The sequence below is a fragment of the Balaenoptera acutorostrata genome, chromosome 11 (assembly GCF_949987535.1).
Source record: "Balaenoptera acutorostrata chromosome 11, mBalAcu1.1, whole genome shotgun sequence".
Taxonomy (NCBI): Eukaryota; Metazoa; Chordata; class Mammalia; order Artiodactyla; family Balaenopteridae; genus Balaenoptera; species Balaenoptera acutorostrata.
In genome coordinates this window covers 96,629,865-96,647,732 of record NC_080074.1, presented here as the reverse complement: position 1 = coordinate 96,647,732, position 17,868 = coordinate 96,629,865, and the positions used below count along the sequence as shown (strand labels likewise).

Genomic DNA, 17,868 nt, shown 5'->3' with positions numbered 1-17,868 from the left:
CAACTGGGCTCTTCTTTCTTAGAGAGTCTTCAGCATGTCCATGTTACCTAAAAAATCCAGGTGTGAAGTTATTATATGGGCTTGTTAGCCAGATACTTGAGGATTTCAGTGCATACTCCCTGCTCCATTTCTCCCCAGTAAGATAAAAACGAAAGGAGAAAGTGTGTAGGAGTTGCTGTCTGTCATTCAGTCTGTTGAGTCTCTTTTCTGGCCTGGGAGCATTGCATCTGCCTTTTGCAGAGGCAGAAATCCCTAATTGTGATGAGTGTACTTATCTTTCCCCAGGGAAAGCCATTTGGACTTTAGACCCACACTACTTATCCAACGGTACCCTGGCTGCCCCAGGCGTGGTGCTGCCAGACCTGGATGAAGATGGCATTGGAGATCTCGCAGTTCTGGCCATTGGGGAATTGCAGGTATGCTCCATGTTAGGTGGTCCTTGTCTCTTACAGGGAAAGTGTCAACTTTGGTTGTTTCCTAGTATCATTATTAGAAATGCTGCTTGAAACCTTCTCATTACAAGGGCTTAGGTTTAAATAAATTCTCCTTGTGAGATTAAGTGAATAAATTACCATTATGAACCCATTTTCCAGGTCCCATTGACCGGCATGGCAGAGCTTGGGAGCCAGATAGGTCTATGTTTGAATTCCTGCTCTACTGCCCTGTGGCCTTGGGCAAACCACAGAGCCTATCCCAGCCCTGGTTACTTCGTATGTAAAGCGGGGATGTTATTCTACTTGCAGGATGGTTATGAACATTAGAACTAACATATATGAAATGCCCAGAGTGGTGCCTGTTTTTCACCAAGTGTACATATTGTTGGTTTTACTATGTATATTTAACTTTTATTGCAACTATGAAACAATGAGACAGACGGATAGAAAGCTCATAAGATATATATAGAAAAAAATTGTAAGTCAAACAAGTAATAACAACAGCAACCAAAGAAAGAGTTGTCGTTTAAGCTGTGCCTGCAGACTTTGGTTCTGGTACAGTGGTCCCTAAATTATGCTTCTCAATTATGCTTTGCTGGAACTCCAGTGACCTGGAACTAGTTATTCTCTGCACAGATAAAATAATAGTAGTTTTTTTTTTCCCTGTAAATCACAGGAAAGAATATATTAATGGATAGAATTATCTCAATTTTAAGTTTTTATTCCTGAAGCTTTTCTCAGAGCTTCTGTCAGACTTTCTCTTAGACTTTTTCTCAGACTGTCTAGTGTGAGTCTGCCAGGAAAGGCTCGTGGACAGCAGTCAGCCAGGAATATCTGTGGGAAAATGTGGCTGTCGATCGTTGTGCCTCATTTGATAGCTGTTTTTAATTTTACTAGACCTTGTTGTGATTTATGTAATGTATATATGGAGTGGAGTTAACAAAATCTGCCAGTAAAATTATTTAGAATGGAATTAAATCTATCAGTACTTTACGGTTTTCTGTCAAGAGCACCGTGAACTAACTCAGCGTACTCTCCCAGTCACAAGTTTCAGGAGCCCTGCTCTAGTGCCTCAGACGATACCTTATGTTTGTGAGGTGAGAGAAAAGAAGATAGATAGTGAGGGACATTTCCGAAGGCTAGTCGCTTTTAGGGGTCCTTTCTGTTTGTTTTTCTTCAGCTGGTCTCAAAGTAGACTGAACCAAAATGTCAGGAATTCTCCACATAATCTTTTTTCATTCCAGTCACTGTGAATAAAGAGACCTGGGAGTAGGGAACATTTTAATGATTACATCCATCAGGGAGTGATTCTCAGAAGGTCCCAAAGTGGAAAGTATGGGGAGTTTCTTTTTTTTTTTAATTTAATTTTTATTTTATATTGGAGTATATAGTTCATTTCCAATGTTGTGTTAGTTTCAGGTGTACAGCAGAGTGATTCAGTTATACATATATATTATATCCACTCTTTTTCAGATTCTTTTCCCATATAGGTTATTGGGTTTTTTTTAATCTTTATTGGAGTATAATTGCTTTACAATGGTGTGTTAGTTTCTGCTGTATAACAAAGTGAATCAGCTATACATATACATATATCCCCATATCCCCTCCCTCTTGCGTCTCCCTCCCTCCCACCCTCCCTATCCCACCCCTCCAGGTGGTCACAAAGCACCGAGCTGATCTCCCTGTGCTATGCGGCTGCTTCCCACTAGCTATCTGTTTTACATTTGGTAGTGTATATATGTCCATGCCACTCTCTCACTTCGTCCCAGCTTACCCTTCCCCCTCCCCGTGTCATCAAGTCTATTCTCTACGTCTGCGTCTTTATTCCTGTCCTGCCCCCAGGTTCTTCAGAACCTTTTTTTTTTTAAGATTCCATATATATGTGTTAGCATACGGTATTTGTTTTTCTCTTTCTGACTTACTTCACTCTGTATGACAGACTCTAGGTTTATCCACCTCACTACACATAGGGGTGTTTCTTTTTAAAGGAATTATGGTTGTTAGCAGAAACATAGCAAGACATAGTGAACAGGTTTATGTGTCCCGAACAAGTTTAAAACTCTTGGCCTTGACATCACATCTGTCTTCTAGCCAGCGGTGGTGGACGGGATGATAGTTCAGGTCTGACTGAGGGACCCTCCCTAGCAAGGGGGCTGTGTTACAGGAATGGCTTCTCACCTGCTTGTACTCTGTGCCTTTTTTGGTGGTGGAGGGAGGGGGTATGGTGGTGGAGGGAGGGGATATGGACTAGTCTCCATTCTGCCTGGAAAATGATAGACAAGACTAGAAAAATCTTGGAGAAGTGGTGGGTTCAGAGCAGTGGCTTCATCTTCATACTGACTTTTCTGACCTCTATACCAGCAAAAAAGAACCTGAGGGACGTGTCTGCTCCGAGCTGCAGATGTGGAAGGAGGAGTGAGACGTATTAGGCCTATGACACAGAGGGGCGGCATTCTTAGATCTGGGGCTGGAGTGAGGCGGGTCTGGGACACCTGGACACGGTTGGGGTTAGAGGACAGATCTGGGCTAGCATGTCAGTGGGAAGGGACCTCAGAGGCCGTGAAGTTAACCCCCGCACACTGTGCTCCAGTCGCTGATACACTGTTCCAGATACATTGGCACCCATTCCCTCTGAGTCCTCAGGCTGATGGCAATAGTGTGCATTTGTGAGGCAGTCCATTTTGTTCTTGGCCCACTCTAGAAAATTCTTATTGGTGAGAAATCTGCTTTCTCATAGCTTCCATTCATGCTGCCGGCTTCGGCTCCATAGAATACTCTGAATGAATCTAATCCTCTTTCTACATGAAAGCCCTTTTGCTGGAAGCCTCGTCCCTGTAAAGCCTGCTATTCTCAAGGCTAAACAGTCGCAATTTCTCATACTGTTCCTCATGCAAAATGATCCAGACCCCTCTCTTCCTTGATGTCTTTCTTTTTTCACTACACTTTGTCCATATCTCTTTTATAATATGGTACCCATAAATGAAAACAGTATTCTATTTGTAATATAACCAGTTATATCAACATAAGGAAATTGTTGCTTCTTTTGATATAGACTCTGTATATATCTATAAATGCAACCAAAGGCTGTGATAGCCTTTCTAAGAATCAGTTTTTGTTTATAACCAGTTAAAATACCCACGTCTTTTTTCCCTACTTCTTTCATTTTTTTCCTTCCAGTTTTATTGAGATATAATTGGCATACAGCACTGTATAAGTTTAAGGTGTACAGCATAATGATCTGACTTACATACATCATGAAATGATGACCACAGTAAGTTTAGTGAACATCCATTATCTCGTATTGATACAAAATTAAAGAAATAGAAAAAAATTTTTCCTTGTGATGAGAACTCTTAGGATTTACTCTCTTAACTTTTGTATATAATGTACAGCAGTGTTAATTATGTTTATCATGTTGTGCATTGTATCCCTAGTACTTACTTATCTTATAAGTGAAAGTTTGTACCTTTTGACTGCCTTCATCCAATTCTCCCTCCTACCACCCCTCCCTCTAGTAACCACAAATCTGATCTCTTTTTCTATGAGTCTATTTGTTTTTGAAGTATAACTGACCTACAACACTGTGTTAGTTCCTGGTGAACAACTTACTGATTTGTTATTTCTATACATTTCAAAATGATCACCACGATAAGTCTTGTTACCATAAAATACCCACGTCTTAATTAATGGCCTAATCTTTTCTTCCAGATTTTGACCCATCTTCCAGTCTAAGACTTTCTGGAATTTTGAGTTTGTCAAACAGCATATTACCTATCGCTCTCAGCTTTGTGATAAACTTGAATTCTGTTCATTCAGGTCTTTGATAAGAATGATGAATAGGAATGAGATAATAGCTGGGTGCTGTGACATTCCACTGAAACCTCCCTCTGGGTTGGCATTGGCCCTTTCTCGGGGTACACTGAGAACCACATTTCTTTATCTTGTCCATGAGAATCCATGATGATAAACTCTGTCAAAAGCTTTACTGAAGTCAAGATATCGATGTAGTCCTTATGTTTCCCAACCAGTGACTCTATTCCCAAAAGAAAATCCTCTAGCGCAGGGGTTGGCAAACTATGGCCTGCAGTTTGTTTTCATAAAGTTTTATTGGGACGCGGTCACGCCTGCTCATTCATGTATTATCTATGGCTGCTCTCACGCTCGAGTGGCAGAGTAGAGTAGCTGCTACGGAAACCATCTGGCTGGCAAAACGTAAAATACTTACTGTCTGGCACTTCACAGAAAAGGTTTGCTGATCTCTGCTTGACGGTGAGGTTGATAGTGGCCAGGCCAGATGTGTATGTCATGATGGGAGCACACTGCTTGCGCTGATTCTCCTGGGACCAAATGTTACTGGGGATTTCTGGGTGTGGGGGTAGAGACCGGGGGTCGGCTCTACTCTGTTTAGCTCTAGGCTAGAGTTCTTTGCCTCAGGAGACTGCTTGTCAGCAACAGCTGTGCTTCGGAGAACTTGCCCGAGCTACCATCTAACAAGGGAATGGGGCATTTGCCCCACTTTCTAACTTCCAGGGAAGTAGAACGAAGTGGGCTTGGCTTTGGGCTTTCCAACTTTGGGAGGTGTTTCTGACCTCTTAGCTAATGAGGAAGCAATGACTATCTAGAGAAATGATTTGATTCGGAAACGATAAGTCTTCTATGGACTCAACCCCCGTCTTTCACTTCGTCAGCCAGATCTGTGCTTTCTGCTGGTGTCTGGCCGGACAGGGAGTCCCGTGGGCCGACCCGTGAAGTACAACATCGTGGGAGTGGGGAACCTGATTGGCCCTCAGGTTTACATCACCACCAGCGGGGCTGCCTACATCCTGTTTGGCTTTGGTAAGAAGCAAGGCTCATTTTTGCTACTGTCCCCATGGGTGTATGGTGAGGCCTCCCTGTGTGACGTAGAGAAAGCCTGGAGTCAGAAAGCCTGGAGTCACTGACACCAGCCCTCTGTCACCACCTCTGCCCGGGCCCCCTGCCGCAGGGCACTCACTCTTCTCCAACGAGAAGCTCTGCCCAGCGTCCCCTTAAGCACTTCCCCCCCACTCGTTCCCTTCTGGGCCGGGCGGGCTGTGTTGGACCCATCTACCTGCCCAGGCTCTGGGTCTCTCGCTCCCATCCTCACCCTGGGAAAGTGCTGTAAAGTTCACGTTCTCCGTGTTGGTTCTTCTGTGCTGCTAGGAAATATCCAGGCTGTCGCCCTGCGGGACATTTTTGTTCAGGCCCAAAATCGAGACAGCTTACCACCTTCCCTGCAGATAGACGAGCCCGAGTGGGAGAGGCGGAGATCCATCAACCTGTCTGAGCTCATTGACGTTTACAGGTGGGCAGCGATCTGGCCCCGTCACAGTGAGACCAAGTCATTGTCTGGCTGGGCTGGTGAACACGTGGGCAGAGGTTTGGGGGGAAAACAGTGCTGGCCTTCATATACCACCTTCTGATCTGGTTAAGGGGAGTTACAAGTGCTCTTCTCTTGGTGACATAAAGCGTTGACGTCTACGTGTGGGGGACCATGGCATGTGATCACTTCGCACGTAGGCGGCGAAGAAGGATATCCGTTTGGCGTGGCAGTCAGAGCAGGGCAGGGTGGGACTGGGGAACCTCAGGTAGGGAGGTAGATTTAGTTAACACAACTGCTTGTAAAACGGTGCGGAAGGATCGGCCTTGCTCTTCGCCCGTATTTTTCTCTTAGTTGAAGAATCACTTTGGCAGAAGCAAGGGCAGCATCCATGAAATCTTTTTTTTTTTTTTTCTTGTTTATTTCTTAACTAAAAGCATGTTGTTTGTTATCTACCGTGGATTCTACTCATTTCACCCCAGGCCTGGGGTGAAATAATTGTCTTCGTTCTTTTCCTCCCAGAAACTTCAAATCATTTTCTAGCATTTTCTTAGGCAGTATCACATTGTGTCAGTGCATTTGACAGATGTTAAATAGAGTAGTCCCGGTTGTACAGAGGGAGAAGTAATTGGATGAAGTGTATGGCGTGAGCAGCTATCCGAGCTTAATGACAGTTTCAAGCATCCTGTCCCGACCTCCGTCTCCTTCCCTGCCACTGTCCTCAACTCTGTTCTCTTTCCCAGAGCATCCAGCGTGAGATGCACTTCTCCTGTCAGTTCCTTCTGAACCTGCCTGAATTTTCTAGGGCTCCTTGGTTTCTAAAGAAACCAAGAAAAGGAGATTCAACTGGAATGACAGAGTGCCCTGCTTGACAAGACACTGGTGGAAGACAAATGCGAGGGTCTATACAAACACGCACGCTGAGAGGAAGAGCCAAAATAAGCAGGGCAGGAATCTCATCCAAGCCTGAGACTAACTGTCGGGGTCTTGTTTAACGCAGTGATGGGGTGGAGCTCCTCCAGGTGGTGAAGGTGCCGGATTCCAACAGCAGCAACCTCGTGATCACAACCAGACAAGGCCTCGTCCTGCTTCAGGGGCAAAATCTCACACCTTCCTGGACCTTGAACCTCCAAGGCCTGCGCAGGTGGGCAGTGTGCTTTCTGTTCCACTTGCCCGCGTTTCAAAATCGCCCAGAATGATTGCTTGATATCTGGGGCTAGTGCAAGGGAAAGGGGCGGGAAGGAGTTAGGGTCTCCTCTTTTTCTCCTTTACTTTTGATCACTCACGTTGTTCTCACTTGCAGCCAGCCTACTCCTGGGTATTTCACGGATGATGAGACGTTAGACTTCCTCCTGCAGATACCAAATGGAGTTGGGATGAAAAAGGTAAAACCTGGGGACTCCAGATCAGTCAAAACATATATCCAGTGTAAACTTGGTGTCCAGCCCTGCGCTAGGCATCGTGAGAAATAAAAAGAACCTAAAATATGGTCTCTTCCTTCAAAGAGCTCCAAGTCTAGCTGAATGGATAAAATGAAAAGTCACAATGCAGTGCTAAACTCTACAGCATCAGAAGCTTTTCTAGCTGCCCTCCTTCCTATGCAGGAGTTCCTTCTGGATTCTCAATGTACAGGAGCCTTCTGAAGTCTCTTGATGGGGAAAGGCAGGTATACATAAATGTACTACTTCAGTACACATACTCTTAGATTTCACAGAAGGTGGGCTAGCCGGGGTGGCTGGGCTGTTACGGAGGACTTCATGAAGGCGGGAAAGGTGAGCAGAGCCTTGCCGCTGAACTGCGTTTCTAGAGGAGGGTGGTCAGGCAGGCAGGGGCAGGAGCTCCAGCTCCCTGAGATAGGCGGTAGGGTGTGTTCCAAGGACACAAATAGGTCATTCTGATTTTATGTCAGGTTGTATATTGTGAGGATTTAATGACTGGATAGACCGTTTTCATTCCTTTAACATTACAGGCGGAATTCGAGTTTTTACAATTTCTTTTTTTTTATAATCGACTGAGCGTTTTGGTTTATCTTCAGCGTGAAATATCTATTTATATACGATTGTACCCTGTTCCCTGAGAGTGACTGCAACAAACACTTAATCACTGCCTCTCACGTATGCCAGGTTCTGTGCCAGGTGCACAGATGATGGCTGTGGAGATACAGCATCAATGGGAACAAGCCACTGCCTCGTGTGGTTCAGTCACCGGGGTGCCTGTACCTCGTATGTCGTGGTAAGTGCTGGAACAGAAGTTCGCACGATGCCACAGGGACGTGGGGAGCAGCTGGAGTGAAGGGTGTCAAGAGATGCTTCCCGTCGGTTGGGGGTTAGATGTGCAGAGTCACGAGAGCAGGGAAGAGGTTTGCTGGATGGATATAGGAGGCTGGGCAGAGGGGCCTTCCTAACAGAGCGGTCAGGACGCGCTCAGCTGGTGGAGGGCCTGAAAGCCAGGCTGCGGGATTCAGATGAGGCGTAGAGCCTAGGGTTATTTAGTCATGGGTAGGGGACAGATCCGAGGACACAAGTACCACTTCGGGGAGAGTCTTCCAGCAGTGCTAGACAGGAAGGAAGCAGTGTCTGAGTGTGTTTCAAAGGTAATTCAGGTGGAGACTGAACTGTCCGTTGGCTTTCCCAGCAGGATGGAGGAAGAAGGGTACTTATGGGTTTTAGTGCCTGACTTATTGGTGACTTTGGGCAGATGACACAGTCTCACCCAGCTGTAGTTTCTGCATCTGTGAAACGGGAGTAGTAAGACCACTTGCCTTCATAGGGTTGTCGTGACAGTTAAATGGAATAATACGTGTCACTGGCTAAAGTGTTTTAGTGCAGTGTCTCTAGACTTCTTTTCTCCCCGAGACTAATGAAGGGAATCTTGGACTGCTAGCCTGCTTCCTCTCTGCTTGCTCTCGGCGAAGCAGAGTCTGATCCTGGGCAGAGAACGGCAGGCCCAGGATGCTGGGGGCACAGGGAAGGGATTGTCGAAGGAGGTGCAGGGCAGAGACACTGAGGACAGAGGCCGTGGAGATGCTGGGGCTGGAGGTGATGGGCGAGTTTCTCAGGGATTTTGGCAAAGGAGAGGCTGTTTTGTTCTAGAACTGTGCGGTGTGAGGTATTTGGGGTGACAGGAGATACAAGTGTTGCCGGGGATTATAAATCTAATCCCCTTAATTATCCCTTGAGAGATGCAACTAAGGAGTGAATTTTTCTCTTAATTTTATGTTTTTGTGCCTGTTCAGACTATGCTCTTTTAAATTTGAGACACCCTTTGGGCTGAGCTGCACCTGCCAGGACGCACACGACAGAGTCAAACTTGTAAAGCTTTTAGCACAGGGGACGGGACAGAGCTGTCGCTGAATCATGTTCCCCGTAATCGTGGCAGCTGCATCGCTGGAGGGAAGGGACGAGGGTCGGGTTTCAGCCCCTCCACGGTGGGATGGTTGCTCCTTCCAGGACTGTCCCGAACGCAGAATAATCGGCGTCACTTCCTGTCCCTGAGCCTCCATCCCCTCATCTGAGGACGCGAGGAGGCCTAGATGATTTATAATGTCCCTTCCCACCTGGGAAGGCTGCAGTCCTTTAGACTCTATCTAGGGTCCTGGGCCTAGTTGCTATTTAAGGCTCTCTGAACACCCCATTGTTTGCATCTGGTAAGCTCCGCCTGTTAATGTATGTGTTATTTGCATGTCCATGGGTTTTTGTTTGGGTGCGCCTGTGTTTTCCGCTGTCCCTCTGAGGATGGCCTGTACTCACCGTCTTCTCTTCTGCAGGTGATGGTGGTGGATGGGGCCTCTGGCCTGGTCGCTTGGAGTTACAGCGTTCCGTGTCACATGGAAGAAACCCCAGCCACCTCAGCAGCCGCTGTGGACCAGAAGTCTGTCTTCCTCTTCTGGGCTGAAGGGCTGTCAGCTGCATCGCCCAATCCTGTGAGTGAGCCTGGGAGGGCCCCTGTGTCGCTTCGTCGGATGGCAGCAGCTCTCGGGGCTGACCGGGTCCGGAGGTGTTATTAGACCAGCCGCGCTTCCAAGCAGTTATGGGTAGAGGCGAAACAGCCCTCAGGTGGGCAGGGCAGGAACCTGCTTCCGTCTGAGCTGTGCTCCGTCTGCTCTGCCTTTCCGCTGAGCAGCGAAAGCTGACAACGGCTCCCAGCGACTGGTTCCATGACAGCGGGAGACGTAGGTAGAGGGTGAAGTCTAGACTCATGTTAACAGCCGACTCCTATGTGCTGCAGGTGCTGAAGAGAAATAACCATGCCTGGTCTGCAGTGGGCAGGGAGGGTTTCATGGGGGCGGAGGCCGGGCTTTGAGGTGAATAAGCTGAGATTTCGGAAATGGGCAGGGCCGCAGGGTGGCAAAGCAGAGAGGGGGGGGACGCTGGGCTGAAGGTGAGGATTCGCCTGGGGGATCACGGGAGAGAAGCTCCGATACACGGAAGGCAGGTTTGAGAATGTCTTAAATGCTGTCCTGCAGCACTTTAACGGGGTTGAGGAGGCACGGGGCCACCTCTACAAGGTGCCTGGGGATTTTGAGTAAGACTCACCCTGATTGAGTCCAGTTAAACACAGCTGACCAGCACCTACTGTGTGCCAGGGACCTCGGGGTAAACTAGGAACAGTGCTGCCCGCTGCAGGAGAAGACGGACGGTCCCTGGCGATCGGGTGGCCTGACAGAGGGGGAGTCCTGCGTTCATCAGCCCTGTGCTCTAGGACTTAACTTTTTTGGGCCCCATGCTCTTTATCCGTTAATGAAGATGCTCATATGGTCCCTTGCTTTCGGATCAGATTTCCGTAAATGGTTGTCCTAACTCTGCGGTTCCCTGACATGTGAATGTGGGCAATCTACCTAACATTTAACTTCCTGGTTTCCTCCTTTAATAAAATGAGGGGCTCGGATCAGATGACTCTCAAATGTAAGTGTCTATAAATGGCCACAAAACAAAGGCATATTACCAATGCTGTAATAGAGGTGCACATAGGAAGTTTAGATGGAAGCACAAAGGGAGGGGGGTAGTCATTTTGTTGGGGGCGATTAGGGAGCTTTTCTTGAAAGAGGTGACATCGAGTTGGGGACCTCCGGACAAGAAGTGTTTTAATGTGTGGAAATGGGCTCACGAGGAAGACGTCTAAGGGGGAGTAAAATTGGCCAAGGTCAGGTAAAGTGAAGTGAAGCGTGTGCTTGTTTCACAGACGTTCTTGGAGCGTGGGGTGCATAGGCATATAATCATAGGAGGCTAAGGAAGGCATATGGGGTTTGAAAGGCATAAGACCTTGGTTTTCACGCTAAGGAGTTTGGGCACCATGCCATAGGCAGTGAGGAGGGAGTTGTTAGCTGAGCTGGTGCTGGGACCCTGAGGTGTGTGGGAAAGCCCTCTTCTGCTCTGTGACAGTGGCGGGAGCACACCGCGAGCTTCCCGCACACGTGTCCCCTCCCCTGCTGACAGTGTGGAAGCAGGGCTGACACTCACTTCAGTTGTGTCGAGCAGGGGCTACTCTTCATTGCGGTGCGTGGGCTTCTCACTGAGGTGGCTTCTCTTTGTTGGGGAGCATGGACTCTAGGCGTGTGGGCTCAGTAGATGTGGCACACGGGCTCAGTAGTTGTGGCTCGCGGGCTCTAGAGTGCAGGCTCAGTAGTTGTGGCGCACGGGCTTAGTTGTTCCGTGGCATGTGGGATCTTCCCGGACCAGGGCTTGAACCCGTGTCCCCTGCATTGGCAGGTGGATTCTCAACCACTGCGCCATCAGGGAAGTCCCTGATGTGCATTTTTTTCTGCCGTCGGGGGTCAGGAGATTGACACTCAGGCCTTGGAATTTTTATTTTACGATTAGTGAGTTCTGTTTGTTCCATTCCTGTTTATTTCAGGAACAGATAAAGATTTTTGTGATTTTTTTTTTAGCCTGACTCTTGCGATTGGCTTCAATATCCAGTGAAAGCAAATGTCTTTGGCTCAATATTTTTTTTTATATGCAGATTTTGCCTCCACGAAGCCCCCCCGCCTGCTGTCAGGGAAGAACTTGTTCCTAATACTCCATTGGCACCAGACTGCGAGGGCCCCCATCAGTTTCTCTCCTGGGGCATGCCCATTTCCTTTCTTCCTTTCTTTTTCTTGTAAGGGAGAAAGCATTTTCTAGCTCTAGTGGTTTGAAGAAGTTAGTGTTTAATCAGTGTTTTCAGCTCTTTGAAATGACATGTCTCTCGTATGTGGGAGTTTCTCTCAGACACACCCTCACAGTTGGGATCGCAGGGGATGAGTGATCACCACCGTCTCCACCACCCTTTCATCTGAGTGACATCGTACGCTAGTGTGTGGACTGACCTTTGCTCTCACTGTTGCTTGTTGTCAGGATGTCTTCCCGGGAACCGAGCCACCCAGCCTTCACCACCTGTACCTCCTGCATCCAGCCTTCCCCTCCATTCTTCTGGATCTGGCCAACGCCACCGGCACCGTGACGGCTTCAGAGGGTAAGTCCCGGGGACGGTGGGGGACTGTGTACACAGAGGAGGGGAGGGGATGTGCTGACCGTGGTGAGGGTGATTCCGTCGTCCCACCGAGGGGAGGGTGTGTGCCTGCAGATGACGGCAGGACGCGTGTGCCGAGCTGCTCCCATGCATTCCCCCTGGTGGCCCTGGTGCCCGGGCCATCGCCTGAGAGCGCCCTCTGGGGGCAGCACCCGGCTCACGGCGTGAGGACCCCCAGCCTCCAAACATGCTGGAAGCTGTGGGGCAGTGTGGTCCCATCCCCAAGGGCCCACGGAGCTAATGTTTCAGCAGGTGTTTGCTCAGCATCAGCCATACACCAGGCGCTGTGCCCGGGGCTGGCAATACAAATCAGACGAGTTTCTCGACCTTGTAGGAGCTTAGGGCCTGGAATTCACTGCAAAGGATAAAGCAGAGGCAGGATGTTTCCTCAGGGCATTCGTCTAGGCTCCGTAGAGACTTTCTTTGGACTGAAGTGCACATGACCATCGCATAGAAACTGGCGCCAGGAGTAAAAGGGAAAAAGGAAAATCACCCGTAATCTGACCGCTCATAACCGCCGTTAACATTTGGAAGTGTTCTACTTTATATGTGCGTCTAAATAATATCACAGAGCAAAACTGGGATCACATCTTAGAGACCTGTAACGCAAAGCCCTGGAAAGTCGGCCACCGCAGCTGGTCTGGGATCGTCCGATGGTCCCTTCCTTGGAGGGTCCCGTCCCACACTGGCCTCTGGGAGTCTGCAGTCCTGCTGGGGCCGGCCAGGCCGGCCACGGTTCCTTTCTTCACTTCTTTTCCGTATTCCCTTGCCATTCAGAGACTTGCTGTCTCCTTACAAACTCGTTTGCCTTGAAGGTGAGGTTGGTGCTGTGGCTGTGGGCCCACTGGGCTGCACTGGGAAGAATAGCTCATCTGGAACCTGCAGGCACTCCTGCCCACTGGCTTTGTGCGCGGCAGGGTCGCGGTGGGGAGGCGTGAGTTTGCAAAATCCTGTGACTGGACCTAAATGACCTCTTTTTCGATAGTAGCATAAGTTGTTATTCAGTGAACGTTACGTAATGGTAATTAAGAATCGAGACCGTTTTTATTACAATACCTGGTTTATAGATGAGGCAAAATAAACACTGGCTGTGTACATAGCTTATGCTACCAGGTACTGACAGTCTAGGAATTCTCAGAATTTCTAGTTTGTTGTACTCACTTTTCTACCAAGTTGTCGCCACAGTTGGCCATTCCTCTCACTTCCTGATCTGGGGCTTTCTTAGAAATAGCTTCGGAGAAGCACAGGTACAGAGGCTGAGAATTTGCTGCTTTGCACCCCTGGGCACCCATTGTCTAGTCAGTGCCTTGCGTTGATCAGGTGCTCAGTAAACTTCTATGAAGTAGCGAAGGAGGAAATGAGTGAATGAATCCAGTTGCCGAACCAAACCACTCTCCTGTTAGCTGAAGTTTTGTGTCCTTTGTAACTGCTCTTGTTTCTGTCTTTCCTCAGTTGGGATCAACGACCTCTGGAAAGATGCCTTTTATGTTACCAGGACAACAGGGCCAAGCTCTGAAGGGCATCCAGCACCCCTGGTGGTCAGCAAGCTTAGTCTGCGGTGGGCACTGATGGAGGGCCAAGTGGTCCAGCTAAGGGAGACCACCCCCAAAATTGGCCGCGGGGAGCTGCGAAGATTCCTCTCTAGGATAAAGTTCGTTGACTCTCCCTACCAGGTGAAGAGCTTGTGAAAGAAATGTTTGGTTACTACTGAGGGTTGAAGACACATACTACCAACCCCGAGTCTGCTCTTTAGAAGATTTGGGGAGTGGGAGCCTTCTCGAGTAGCCGGGTATCAGGAAACAGTTATTTTCAACCAGTGTTATTTTGTAAGGGTACTTCATGACCATGAACTACTGCTCAGTTGTTTTGAGCTGGAAATGGTACCATCTCTCTTAGGAGACATTTGGAAGTGTGGGCTCCTGGCTTTTACTGTTACTCCTGGCCTCTTCTGGGTAAGGGCTCGTTGTACCAGCATTGTGCAGGGCTTGTGGCAGTTACACACCACGAAGAATTATCTTGCTCAAGATGCAACCCTCCCTCCCACCCCTCTGAAAATACTACGGTCTAGTTCAATGTTCAAGGGCGTATCATGGAAAAAGATAAAGTCTCTGGGCCTTTCTGGAGGGACACTTACAAACCACTGGGGCTAGACAAAAGGACAGGAAAATAGAGGGATATTCTGACATTTAGGGTCCCTCCATGTCTCTACTGTGAAAAAAATTAAAGTCATTGATACTTGCACTTTTCTCCCTAGATCTAGGCTGCTGGACTCTTCAGTTTCAGAAGAAGTGAACTGAATGGTACCGTCTCTCTCCAGCTGGAGAGGACGACTTCTGTCACCCACTCCACCACCTCTGCGTGAAGGTTGCCAAACACTTTGGAAGGCACTTGGAGGTCTTGGATAACAGCACGATCCGTTTGGCTGGGGTGCTTCCCTTCCAACCCCCTAATTAACCCCTCCTAGGTGTTCTGTGTGGATAGTTTGGAAATGTGAATCTTGTGTTATTTTTTGTGTGTCTAATTTATGAACCCTTGCTGGGAAATTCCAGTGAAGTCCTTCCCTGCAACATTTTGTTGTGTGTTACGCCCTGATTGTGTATCTCTTGGTGTGGTGATGAAACCTTCTCTAGATAAGTATGTCCTAAGCTCCAGGGACCCAGGTTCTCATCCGTCCAAAACACATCTGGTTGGTTTGGGCCTCTTGAGACTCCCAGATAGCCTACCTCTGACTTGGAGGGCCCCTCAGCATTTCTCCCCTCCGTCTCCCCCTACCTGTACCTTGGCTGCAGTAGCGAGAAAGACTGACACAGGGGTGGCGTGAGCCACCCAGAATCCTCATCTCTTCCTTGTTTTGTGGCTCCTGTCTTCTCTCTCCTCACATGTTCCTTTGCTCTGTATTCAGTGACCATAACAATAACCCTGTTCCTATCAGAAGGGGAGCAGGAGAAGTTTAAACGCCCCACCTCTGACAAGGTCCATAGGTTGTGACATGGTTCGGGTAGTTCCTCCAGTCATGACTGTTCCTACCGTGGTCACTTCGGACGTGCTTAGGTGTGCACCGTCCACAGCTTAGAGGAAAACTCAAGTCAGGAATGCCTGAGGCTGGCGGCCTCATCCCCTTATCTCCACCCTGCTTTCTCAGCACCTTTTCCTAGTGGGCGTCCTCCTTTCTGCCTCTCATTTTGCTCTCTTTTATTCAGGGATATTTTTGCTTTGCTTGCATGAGAGCAAAGCTGTTTCTGGACTTTGGCTCCTTGAGTCCAGCATGCAACCATTCTGCCCTGTACCCTCCCTTGCTTGTAGAGCCTTTGAAGCAGAGTATTTTGAGAATATGTCTGTGTAAATACTATAGCTTTTATGAATGGAGAAGTTCTTTGCGATTATCTCCAGAGCTTGCTTCTTCCTTCTTCTGTATGGATATGTTACTTTATCAGGTTCTCCCCTAAACTTCTAGGTCATTGTTTCTATTTTGAGAAAATGTCTATGTAAATACTATAGCTTTTATAAATGGAGAAGTTCTTTAGAATTATCTCCAGAGCTTATTTCTTCCTTCTTCTGTATGAATATGTTACTTTATCAGGTTCTCCCCTAAACTTCTAGGTCATTGTTTATATAGCAGAGAATCCCACGTTCGCTGGGGGAGAACCGCCGTTCTTCTCGAATAATTTTGATAGGTCATCCCTGAGTGCACTCGGGTTCTCTCTTTACTTGAGCCCGTGTCTTTTTAGATTGTGTTACTAAAGAGATTCCAGAAAATCGGGATGCCAGATTTAAAGGGGTATGTCTGAATTGCCCACTGGTAGGCATTGTGACGTAAAGGAAGGTTGGTAGCCAGAGCTGTAAGCAGGCATGTTGCCTGGCCTGGAGACTGGCCTCGCCAGGTTTCTGCCCCCTTCCCGCCCCCCGCCCCGCCGCCTGAAGTCCCTGAAAGCAAATTTGGTTTCAACACTTTGGAAGGCACGTGTGGGTCCAGCTTATTGTGAACTTGGGAGAACAATTAGGAGACACCCAAGAGTATGGGATTGATTCCAGATTCACTTCTAGGGTTTGAATCTGCCTGGGTAGAAGGGCGTAGGATCTAGTTCAGTCTAATAGAGAATTCTAAGGACTGATTCATAGTCAACCGAATACCTGAAGCCTGAGTGGCAGCCTGGGCTGGGCCACCTCGTTCTCTACCACGTGGAGGCTTTCAGGGCTGCCAGCCACTTTAGGCAGGAGTCAAATGCCAAGTTGTTTATGGAGGATCTGGTTTGGGAGGACTCTTTGGGGCAGGAGACTATATTTATGCTGGGTGAGTCCCAGAAATACCTAAGCAGCAGCTAGAAAAACAGCGTCCCTAAATTCTTTGTGGTGTGTTTGCAGACTAGCTTCACATAGATTGTTTGGACTCTGACCAGTTTGAATCTCTCTTGCTGAACACAGGACGCAAGCTCTAGGTTTCTCCTTCCTCCTGCAGCCAGTACAGGGGGAGTAAGTGGTGGCCGAAGATCGAGGAAGCTTCACCTGATCGGTGTGGGTGCTGGTCTGTTGTCAAATGTGTCCCTAAACTTCCTTCTCCTCGCAGGCAACCCCCCAGCCAGACGTCAAAGATAAGAAGTGCTCCTCTCTTTCGGGGTTGCCAGCGGAGCCAATCAAGCACTACTTAGAAAGAGTATTGACTTCAGTGAATGCCAGGGTGTTCCTTCTCCCACTCTCTCCTCTTTCCTTCCCGTACAAGCCCTCTACCCTAGACGACATCCTCCCCACCCCCAGAGGGACTCTGCTGCCCTGTCTAGTGTGGTTGCCCCCCCCCCCCCCGAATGTGAATGGCCGCCCTTATTGCCTGTGTTAAAGAAGAGCCAGCTGGTACGTTGTCAGGAAGCGCTGTTTAAAATGTGAATCGTTACAGAACAAATAAACACTGTGTATAGGAGCATACGTGTGTGCTGTTCTCATTCCTCTCAGCCGTCAAGGATGGTGGGTTTTCCCTGACGGAAAAGAGAAAGGGTGAGTGGATGGATGCAAGGTGGGGCTCAGGGGGGGGTGTTGGCCGCAGCCTGGTCGCTGGGGAGCCGCCATCCTGTCTGCACGGCCTCAGTGGGCCGTTCTGGGGGTGGCCTGTCCCCGCAGGCTGCAGGAGCCTTCTCGTGTGCCCTAGTCTCCTGATGGCTCTGAGGATAATGTGTAAGTAACGTGATGTGATACGTTACCTGTCGCGGGGATGCAGGACACCATGGTAGGCAGTGCGGAGGATGCCCGTTCTACAGGTCAGAGCTCCTAGGAGAGGCTTCCAGTGTGTGGCTTCCAGGAAAAGTCAAGTGCACCACGGAAAGGTGAGCCACCACCAACTACCCACCTCTATTCTTCTAAATCCAGGACAGATGACCAAGTTGGTCGGCCTCTAAAGGGCAGGAACTATATTTTACTCCTCTTTGTATCTCCCAGAACCTGGCATATAACCAACAATCAGAAAAGGCGAGCAGGGACTTCTGAATGAGTGACACGGGGGGCGGGGAGTGGGAGGCGGGAGATGCCCTTGTTCTTAACCTCTGAAAATCATGCTCAAGAAACAGACTTAGGCTTAAGCACGTGTTGATAACAAAGCAA

General features: G+C 48.5%; 1 protein-coding gene across 1 annotated transcript in view; it reads left to right on the top strand.

Moving 5' to 3' along the window:
* FAM234B (family with sequence similarity 234 member B) overlaps nucleotides 1-17,189 on the top strand; it is a 37,130-nt gene extending 19,941 nt beyond the window's left edge. The window contains exons 5-13 of the mRNA XM_007196046.3: nucleotides 286-416; nucleotides 5,123-5,270; nucleotides 5,616-5,757; nucleotides 6,773-6,916; nucleotides 7,076-7,157; nucleotides 9,539-9,694; nucleotides 12,108-12,225; nucleotides 13,735-13,955; nucleotides 14,537-17,189. Of these exons, the coding sequence (XP_007196108.2) occupies nucleotides 286-416; nucleotides 5,123-5,270; nucleotides 5,616-5,757; nucleotides 6,773-6,916; nucleotides 7,076-7,157; nucleotides 9,539-9,694; nucleotides 12,108-12,225; nucleotides 13,735-13,955; nucleotides 14,537-14,542 (1,148 nt within the window). The 3' untranslated portion in view covers nucleotides 14,543-17,189. The remainder of the gene's footprint in view (nucleotides 1-285; nucleotides 417-5,122; nucleotides 5,271-5,615; nucleotides 5,758-6,772; nucleotides 6,917-7,075; nucleotides 7,158-9,538; nucleotides 9,695-12,107; nucleotides 12,226-13,734; nucleotides 13,956-14,536) is intronic.
* The last annotated feature ends 679 nt before the right edge of the window (nucleotides 17,190-17,868 follow it).